At 35.4% G+C, this 8,970-nt stretch overlaps 2 protein-coding genes across 2 annotated transcripts; both read right to left on the bottom strand.

The window, feature by feature from the left end:
• Positions 1-2,771: 2,771 nt before the first annotated feature.
• On the bottom strand, positions 2,772-6,211 carry LOC105130415 (GATA transcription factor 7-like). The gene is made up of 3 exons (XM_011032904.1): positions 6,155-6,211; positions 4,618-4,738; positions 2,772-3,534 (listed from the first exon to the last, which is right to left on the bottom strand). Exons 1-3 carry the CDS (start codon positions 6,209-6,211, stop codon positions 3,014-3,016), a joined length of 699 nt encoding a protein of 232 aa, XP_011031206.1. The 3' UTR covers positions 2,772-3,013.
• On the bottom strand, positions 6,056-7,815 carry LOC105130372 (uncharacterized). Its single transcript, XM_011032846.1, has 2 exons — positions 7,526-7,815; positions 6,056-6,954 (listed from the first exon to the last, which is right to left on the bottom strand). Exons 1-2 carry the CDS (start codon positions 7,673-7,675, stop codon positions 6,322-6,324), a joined length of 783 nt encoding a protein of 260 aa, XP_011031148.1. The 5' UTR covers positions 7,676-7,815; the 3' UTR covers positions 6,056-6,321.
• Between the last annotated feature and the right edge of the window lie 1,155 nt (positions 7,816-8,970).

Below are 8,970 nucleotides of genomic sequence, written 5' to 3'. Positions count from 1 at the left end.
CTAGCATCATGATACACAGAAGACCCTCGGCCTTGCGTGGTTAGGTGATGCACAATCCTATACCATGAACCAAGGTTCAAGCTTTGGTAGCAGCAGCACAGGCAACAGAATATCATATACCAGAAATTGACGAGTCCACTCATGAACATTAAGAAATTGCACATCCAGTAAGGAAAGATTATAACCTTTCCTTTTCTTTTTTGATTAAGATCGGAGAGATAACAAATTCAAGAAGAAAAGAAAGAAAAGCAACCAAAATCTAGGATTGGAAGACAAACTAGATCGCAATCAAAGGGAAAATGTAAACGATGTAGTTTGCATTTTCCCTTTGTAGTTAGCAAAATCCATAGAAAAACACCTAAAATTTTACAATTCACACAGTGCGAGCAAGGGCTTTTCAATCATCGAAAGAACAAGGAGCGCACCCACCCCTTTCCTCCCATAAATTCAAAGCCTTCACTTTTTGCCTGGTTTGGAGCTTGATGACGAGAATAAACTCTTGACTAGCTTGTTCTTGGTTGGCCCCCTTGGCTTCGGGAGGCTAGCAAAGCTAGAGGAGGAGATGCCAGTTGGCTTTCTTGTTTCACTCGTTTCTTCATAGCGTTGTCCTGAACCAGAGGATGGCTTGCTTGGTTCACTCATTTCTTCGCTCTCTACTTTCCTCCTCTTCTGAGCGTTGCGAGAGAGTGATGGACTGAGGTGGGCAATTATTTGAGCAGAAGAGCTTTGAAAAAAAAAACGAAAAAAAAACATAAATCGATGAAGAAAGGACCAAGTTGGTGCCTGCATTTTATCCAAAAGAACCGACTTATTTAGTGCCAAATTGGCGGTAGATAGTCCAAATCGCTGACGTCCATACGAAGACGTAAGATCATGGAAGGAGCTGTGAGGGGGTGCAGCTTGATTTTAGATTTGTTTTTTAAAATTATTAGTTGAAGGTTTATATTATTAATTTTGAAATTTATAAGATTAATTAAAAATAAACTAATCTGAATATTTATATTAATAAAAAAATAAATTAAAAATTAGAAAGAGTCTGTTTGGTGTCTAAAATCTTTGATATACATGAAAGAGCCTTTGTTTTTAATGTATTTATGGTTACTTTTTTTTTTAAATATTTATATCAAAATATATAAAAATAATATTTTTTTATTTTTTAAAAATTATTTTTAAAATTAACATATCAAAATAATTTAAAATATATAAAAAAATTAAATATTTTAAAAACACAGTTTTCATGGCGTTTAGAAACGTTCTATAAAACAAGACTACGTTACTTCTTGTGCTTTACTTAGGAATTAAAAAAAATTAACATAACAAACAATATCTAGATCTCATGAATTTTTTTTATATTATCATTAGATTCTTTAAATTTTAAAACTTTTGGCTGAATTATTTACCTAATTTAGATTTCAAATTAAATTATATAAAGATTATAAACACAACAGTAGTGAAACTATCAAACTCACACAGATCAGTCCAATGATAGCCTGCCTTCTTCTGGATCAAGTTTCAAATGCCCAGCAAAACTCCACTTTCGAGTCTATGGGGTTTCTTTTTTTCCTTGCTCTGCTGTAGCAAGGATAAGCCCTTTGAATAAGCGAGGGATTCATAGCTTTCGTTTACTATCTTCTGACTGATTAGTAAAACACCATTCCAAGAGAGGAAGGGAGTAAAAGTAGCGCCGGGTTTTCACTCCTCCCTTGGAGTTACCGCCCCGTGGGAACACCGGATAAGACGATGGTCGCAAAAATCAATGTGGGAATACGGTCAATCTCAGGTCGTCTTTATATATATATATATATATATATAGCACGTGATGCGATCTTATTCGTCGTGATTCGAAAGCCTCTTCCCTACCGGATCCAATTAATTTTTATTTTATTATATTGTATGATAAAAAAATATAAAAATTAATTAAATATTAAAAAATTAAATTAAAACCCAATATTAAAATAAAAATCATACAATCCATAAAAAACCCAAAGGGTGAAAAAAAAGACATGTATAAATGATCATGGAGAGAATTATGGGTTGTCATGAGAGGATTTTGGGATATCCTCCATAAAAACCCTTTTTTTCTCTCCTTTTGCAATTAATATCGATAGAGGATTAAAATGGATATGAGGAAGGAATTTTTCAATACGAGGAAGGAATTTTTCACATGATACCCACCCAAGACACAAACAGTAATCAAAATGAACATCATGTATCAATGATCCAAGGCCCCTGAACCACACAGAAAAACATAAATAGGAGAATGTATAATCAGTGTGTTTCTTTGCGTAGCTATGTTTTTAAACAAGTTATTGGCTTCTGAAACTATGGATAATGATGCAAGGGGTTCGCAATAGTGTGCTTTTGATATTCTCCCTTTAATTGAAGTTGAAGATTGCTTTAAGAAATTGTGGCTACAATCTCCATGCTTTTTAATGCATGCCAAATTAGGCAGTGAGAGCAATATTCCATATATAGTAAACCGGGCTTAGGCCGTGCTTGGATCTAAACCATTTTCCTTTTTATGACGACGAGTTCAGACACGTAGCAAGCTTGGCACGATTGTCAATGGCGGCGGATAAGGATAGAAAGAAGAAGATTCTGTCGCGTTGGTGGAAAATGAAACTTGAGCCATAGTAATTTTGCTTAGCATTGGAGTCTTTCATTAGAAAATTTGGCGTAGAACTGTATTTAAAATTGATTTATGCGGAAGATTATCCATGCATATATCATCCTATCTCCTCGCTAGAGAAGAGGAAAGATGGATGGAACATTGAAAATGCAGAGTTATTTTCATTTTCCAACTCGTTTTGCACAGTGAGTGTAAGCCCTCGTAAAACTCAAGGGTAAGATTCTCAATTTATGGACATGTGGAGAAAAAGCAACCCTAATATCTAAAATATTAATCATAAGAAAACAAAGGAGAAACAAAAAGCTGTGCATGATGAATCCTAAGAAAATTACTACGACCTAAAAATGTCTAAAATAACACATCATTAAATTAAATTAAATTAAATTAAATTAAATTGGCCCTCCTTCTCAGTATCAGCTTATGAAGATTTGAATGCTTCTTCTGGTCAAAAGAGGGGCTTGCAGCCGGCCGATACTCCGGGAATAACCTCCCTGTATTGTACCTCACACCACAAGCGTTACACAGTGTTTTCGGACCCAGTGGACCGATCCTCCATTGCGGCGTTTTGTCAATTTGACAGTGGGTGCAAACTCTCTTTAGGAATTCATGATTTTCTAGTGCAGAAAACACACAATCTTTCGTCGGCCACGCACGCTGCTTTAATCTCCGTTTACTCCTTGGTTTCTTTTTAGTTATACCGAATTTAAAATCTCTCGATGGAGTAGTTTCTATCTCCTCTTCGGATTTTCCCAAAAAATCTCCAAAATCTTCCAAGAAGCTTAACTCATTGGTTGATTTAAACCCATCGAGGAAATCAGTAACGCACTCTATGGGATCCTTAGGGGCGCTAAGTCCACTGCCAATCCAATCAAAATCATCACTGACATTGCAGACATCATCAGAAGCTGGAAAAAAAAAGGTCAAGGCATATATAAAGAGAGACACCATCGTACAAGTTGTCACAAAAAGGCTAAGGCACATGCAGAGGGAGGCAAAGGGATGAATTAGGTTTTAATTAAGGTTTATTTTCTATATATTTATATACATATAGGAGAAGAAGAGAAGGGTTTTAAGTGAAGTCCGTAAGTATTATGGATATTCATGAACTGCGTGAGAAATTATCTCTACAGAGGCGGACCAACCAATAAAACCTAGAACATAGTTCCCTAGCAAATACACGAATACGGCTGTGTTAGGCAGTTTTGTTTTTTACGAGGTTTTGTCCTTCAAACACTCAACGAGATTTGGATGAAGGAAGAAGTAAAGGAAATCTTCGATTTTGGTGTTTCATTAGCCTGAGAATTCAATTAAAATAAAATTTCAGTCTGTGCACAAAAAGGGTAGTCTTGAGATTCTACGAATTTTGTGATTTGAATCCTCACCATGCATGTCATCACTTTCTCAGCCATCTTTATGCATCACTCAATTCTCAAAATGCTAATCCTCTCTATAATATATTTTTAAAATTACATGGAAACGAAAAAATATATATTCATCAACCAGGGTATTATAAATTTAATTAAAATATAAGAATATATATGAGGACTATGAAGCTTATAAAGAAAAACAATATAGGAAAAACATGTTAATTCAATGAGCAGGAGTTCCCATCGGTACAAAGCTATATGTTCAGTTTATAATCATTTAATTTATGATAAATTTATTATGGTTATAAATATTTACAAAGATTCTGATATGCAAATTAAATATATATTACATTTGCAATTGATATAAAAACAAGATGCTAATATGTTTTTGAATATATTAAAACAAAACTAGAAAAAAATATTTACTTTTCGAGATACTTTAAAATTAATTAAGTTTTATTGTTGGTAAAGATCAATAATTTCTTTTTTAAAGCTTTATTGCTTCATGTAAAAGATGTTTTTCAATGAGATCCAATGAATTAATCAAAGAAAACTTAGCAGTCTCTCTACAAGACTTAATCTAAGCTTTAAATTTTGGAGATATATTAAAAAGAAACGGACCTTTAAAAATCAGAAGAACAAGGCTGGAAACTTTAGCGAAGAAGAGATCAAATTCTGTTTTTTTTTTTTTAAATGCACCCCAAACACTCTTCTTTAACGCCTTGATTGAGGTTGGCCGGAGCTAAGGGATCCGGCACTATTGAGGTTTAGCATTTCAGTCTTGGGTGGCATCTCCAATGATGTTCGGCATGGTGCCAACTTTATCTCGCCGTCAAAGCTTCAGGGTGAGACCAAAGGAAGAGAAGGCGTCAGGACAGACAAAATTAGGCCTAAAAGCTTACAAAAAAAGAGCACTAATGGCCCCTTTTCGGAAAGAGTTTTTATTTTACCATTATTGCCTTTCCCTATCTTCTATTGTTTTTCATGTAACTGGGACGACTAGCAAGACAAACTCAACAAAGGGGAGAAAGCAAATAGATTCAATAGATACCTTAGCCACTCCCTAATAAGAGAGAAGGTGGGAGCTCCATCTCTGTGCTTGAATGCCTGGCCCTGCATCGAAGGAAAAGTCCTCTCTCTAAATCGGGCATCACCTGATTCGACGAGAAAGGATGACCCGATGTTTTGCCCTTCCTAGGCTTAGTGCTGAAGCTCAAGGGTCTTCAAGTCAAGACTTGCAATTGAAGGGAACATTGAGGCCCACGGTCTCAAAGTTTGAGGTGAATAATCAAAGCGGCGGGCCCAATGAACTCCCCGATTGTGCACCGAAATGGAGCCCACGGTTCGATAACTCGCTCTGATTTGTCGCAAACAAAGAGTTTCGATTTTAGGAATTACAAGTTGATAGAATTTCTCAAACACTTTTGATTATCCTCGAGATGAGCTAAAAAAAATAATTATTCATGAAGTAAATCTAAAAAAAGCGAGAGGAGTTAAAAACTAATAATTATTCATTATCTAAACCTAAATACAGATTTTAGTTGGCAAAAAATATATTTTTATGATCCAAAATATTGTTTTACAATGAACTTAAAATTTGAGTTTGAAGAGAACACATGATACTAGAACTTCTCTCTTCTAAAATCTTTGATATCATTTGAATTTAATCTCAATTTTTCACTAAATATGTCATAAGGCAAACTTATTTCGTTTTAATGTGGGATAAAGCTTTAAAAAATTTTAAGTTTTATCAAGATATTCTGACTAAGAGTTTTTTAAGATTATTTTTTTGTTTATCTATAATTTATTTATTGAAATTTTATTAATATTTTATATTAAATAACTTATATTGATATTGAAGATAAAATTTCAATAAAATTATAGCCACGAAGTCAGTACTGGACATTCGAGTTCTAAGAAGGAAGAGTTGTGTCATGATTCATGAAAGCACTTCATAACAAGTTCAAATTCAGGACTAACTACAATGCAATCGTAGCACCAAACAGCAGTTCACCTAAACAAGCAGCAAGAAGAACTTCAGGAGACGGCTAGAGTGCTATGTTTTGAACTCTGCAATGTATGATTAATTTCAATTGAGTGCTACATCTTGAAATCTGCAATGCATTGCAGCAGAAAAACGAACTTATTCTGAGTCTGCCAGGAAGAGCCCTGATGAATTCTTTCTGGTGTAAAGAGCGAGTAACTCAACTGACATTTATTATACACTCCACAGTGGAAGGGGTAAAATACTAGTACAAAAACTATTAAGTTATGAATGTTCAACGAGGAGATGATTTTAGTACAATGGAACTCAAAACTTAGAGCTTAGAGCTTGACTTTTCCTGCAAGCATATAGGTTCTGTAGTTGACAGTTCTAACCAATTCAGGTCCACCCCAAGCACTCTCAAGCTCCCTCACAACCTCATCAGACAATAAATTCACACCTTGTTCCTTTGCTGTATTCACAGCAGAAGCTGAACTCAACAACTTCAAAAGCCTCTCAAACGACATCTCCATTGGCAAGTCCAATTCCAGAGGCTGCCCCTCACAACCTACGCCTACACTTTCAAAAGGAAATGGAAGTGTCTTGTAACACTCAAATGCGTACATGACTTTTGGGTTTTGAAAAGGAAAAGTTCCCTCGTAGAATTTCCTTAATAGAGGATCCATTTCTGGGCTAACTTGGATGATATTGTAACTCCAAACAGCAACCACACCTCCAGGCTTCTTTAACACACGATTGACGACAGCGTAGAATTTTTCTAGATCAAACCAATGCACAGCTGTAGCCGCAACAACTAAATCAACTGAATTTTCACCCCCGATTAAGTTCGCTAGTTCATCATCAGACATTGATGATGGAGAGTGAAAGTATTGAACTTGGGGATGTTGTATAGCATGCTTTAACTGTTCTTCACTTACGTCAGTTGCAATCACTTGTTTGTAATGCTCTGAGACCTGCAGCGCATTTACAAGGTTGTAAGATGCATCATTTATAACAATTTCTATTTTTTTCTCAACCAGAAAGTGATGCTTCTATACAGATAAAAAAATCAGGAAGCAAATCGTTCGGCTAAGTTGAACCCTACTATAGTTATGAACCCTGTATTAGGATGAAGTTCCTCATCAGAGCCAAACATTGGTAGAATCTGATTATAGCAATTTCTTTTCAAGGAAATAAACTAACGTTAGTAATTCATATAAAAGAAAAGTAAGAAAAAAGGTGATGAACTCCAGATTCAAGTGTTGATTTACATCAGAACTTCAAATTAAACCTTGTCACTCCTCAGTCATCACCATCATGAGCACTACTAGGTTTTCAGAATAATATCATCCTTGATTTACCATCATTAATTCCTCTCAAACTAGGATTTGATAACTTGGATTGAATAAGATGGGACAGCTTTTGCTGCTACGTTTGGCATATATGCAAATGGAACAAGAAAAGGGGTGTTTCTAAGTGGCTGCAAAGAATCAACATAGATCAGATCTCAATACATTTAGAAAGTTCGAGGAAGAAAATACTAACATCAATAGCAGCTTGACCATTGCCTGTGCCAGCATCCCAAGCTAAAGAGTGGTCAGGGGTTAGAGAAGCCAGCATTGAAAACCATTCGCTTGGATATCTTGGCCTCGCATCCAAATATATTGCTGCCTGCTTGTCATACAACTCTGCCATCTTAATTCTTGAGGATTCTGATAGTATAATTTCTTGTGAATGTTTTAGGGTCTGTTTGAAGGATTTGCCGAATTTATAAGAAAAAACTGATCCTTCTTTTCTGCTGATATATTTATTGTTTAAAGAGAGCAAATTTGACCTGCATTATAGGTATAGTGCTGATGCATGAATCTGAATAGTAGACTAAAGAAGTGGCCCCGATTTATTCTTGGCTCGATAAAAGTAAGTCATGGTCATCTCAAAATGTCTCTATCATTCTCTGGTAAACGTGGGCCAAATTCCTCGGGATGGGCCATTCTGAGAAACGTGACGAGACCGTAACCCCAGGCTAATTTCTCACAATCTTAAATATATTTTTTGCCATCTCACACATTTTTCCTGTTCTTTTTTGTCTGTTCTTTCGTTTTATGTATCTTCGATGGCGAGGCTCTGGCTCAAAGGAGTTTACTTTCTTTAATAATGCTCCTTATATCAAGTATGAGTGAATCTTGGTCCGATGGTGGCTTGAATACAATCAAATAGTTCTATCAACTGACTTGCATGCAGACTTCCTTTGGTGGCTTTGAAAAAAGAAGCTATTAAGTAGTTATGGTTCACGGAATTGGAGTCATAGCCTGCAATATTCTTGCATGAAGTTGTTGCAGTAACCTTCTGATGGTAAAATTGATGAAAACGTACATGTTTTTGGAGCATGAAGACAAGTCATCTAAAGGGAGGAGGTAAATCTGCTGGCATTCATTGTTTCACTAAATTTTTCACCTCATTGAAGCCTGGAAAGAAAAATTCACAGCTTAACTTTTCCAGCAACCGTACAAGCCGTGTAGGCGACAATGAACTCACCCACTCAATCTTCCAGTTTTTTTTTATATATATATAAAATATGCAATTTTCCAGTTGCCTTTCAAGACTGAAAGCAAATCATTGAGCAATATTTTTTGTGCAATAAATTGTATAAGCAACTAAAGCGCACTCTCGCTGGAGAAGTAAGAGAAGTCTGCATGCCCTTTTGATGATTTTCTAATTCAGATGCATGCATTCACTCTTCTCGTTTTCTTTTTTGAGAAAGAACACCAATCTCGAGCTAATAATCAAACCTCCTGACCCAGTTCAGGAAAACATCAGCAGAGATACAGTACCAGAAGGGAAATAAAATCAAGAAGCCAGAAGTGAGTTCATGTTGATATATAAGAACTCTTTAGCGTAAAACAAGAACCTTAATCTTCTTAATTAAAAAAGATTATTTACATGATAAGCTACAATTCTGTAATCTAATTATTTATATTTATAGGAAATAG

This window comes from Populus euphratica, unplaced genomic scaffold (assembly GCF_000495115.2).
Source record: "Populus euphratica unplaced genomic scaffold, PopEup_1.0 scaffold45.1, whole genome shotgun sequence".
Taxonomy (NCBI): domain Eukaryota; kingdom Viridiplantae; phylum Streptophyta; class Magnoliopsida; order Malpighiales; family Salicaceae; genus Populus; species Populus euphratica.
This window is presented reverse-complemented; position numbering and strand designations above follow the sequence as displayed.

Excerpts from the sequence above, each read along its gene's own strand:
- LOC105130372 (XM_011032846.1), bottom strand. The coding sequence starts at position 7,675 with ATGGCAGAGTTGTATGACAAGCAGGCAGCAATATATTTGGATGCGAGG. Across the intron at positions 6,955-7,525 it reads ATGGTCAAGCTGCTATTGAT|GTCTCAGAGCATTACAAACA; the intron begins GTTAGTATTTTC and ends AATGCGCTGCAG.
- LOC105130415 (XM_011032904.1), bottom strand. The coding sequence starts at position 6,211 with ATGTCAGTTGAGTTACTCGCTCTTTACACCAGAAAGAATTCATCAGGG. Across the intron at positions 4,739-6,154 it reads ATTCATCAGGGCTCTTCCTG|CTCCGGCCAACCTCAATCAA; the intron begins GCAGACTCAGAA and ends CGGATCCCTTAG. Across the intron at positions 3,535-4,617 it reads TGTTCTTCTGATTTTTAAAG|CTTCTGATGATGTCTGCAAT; the intron begins GTCCGTTTCTTT and ends TTTTTTTTCCAG.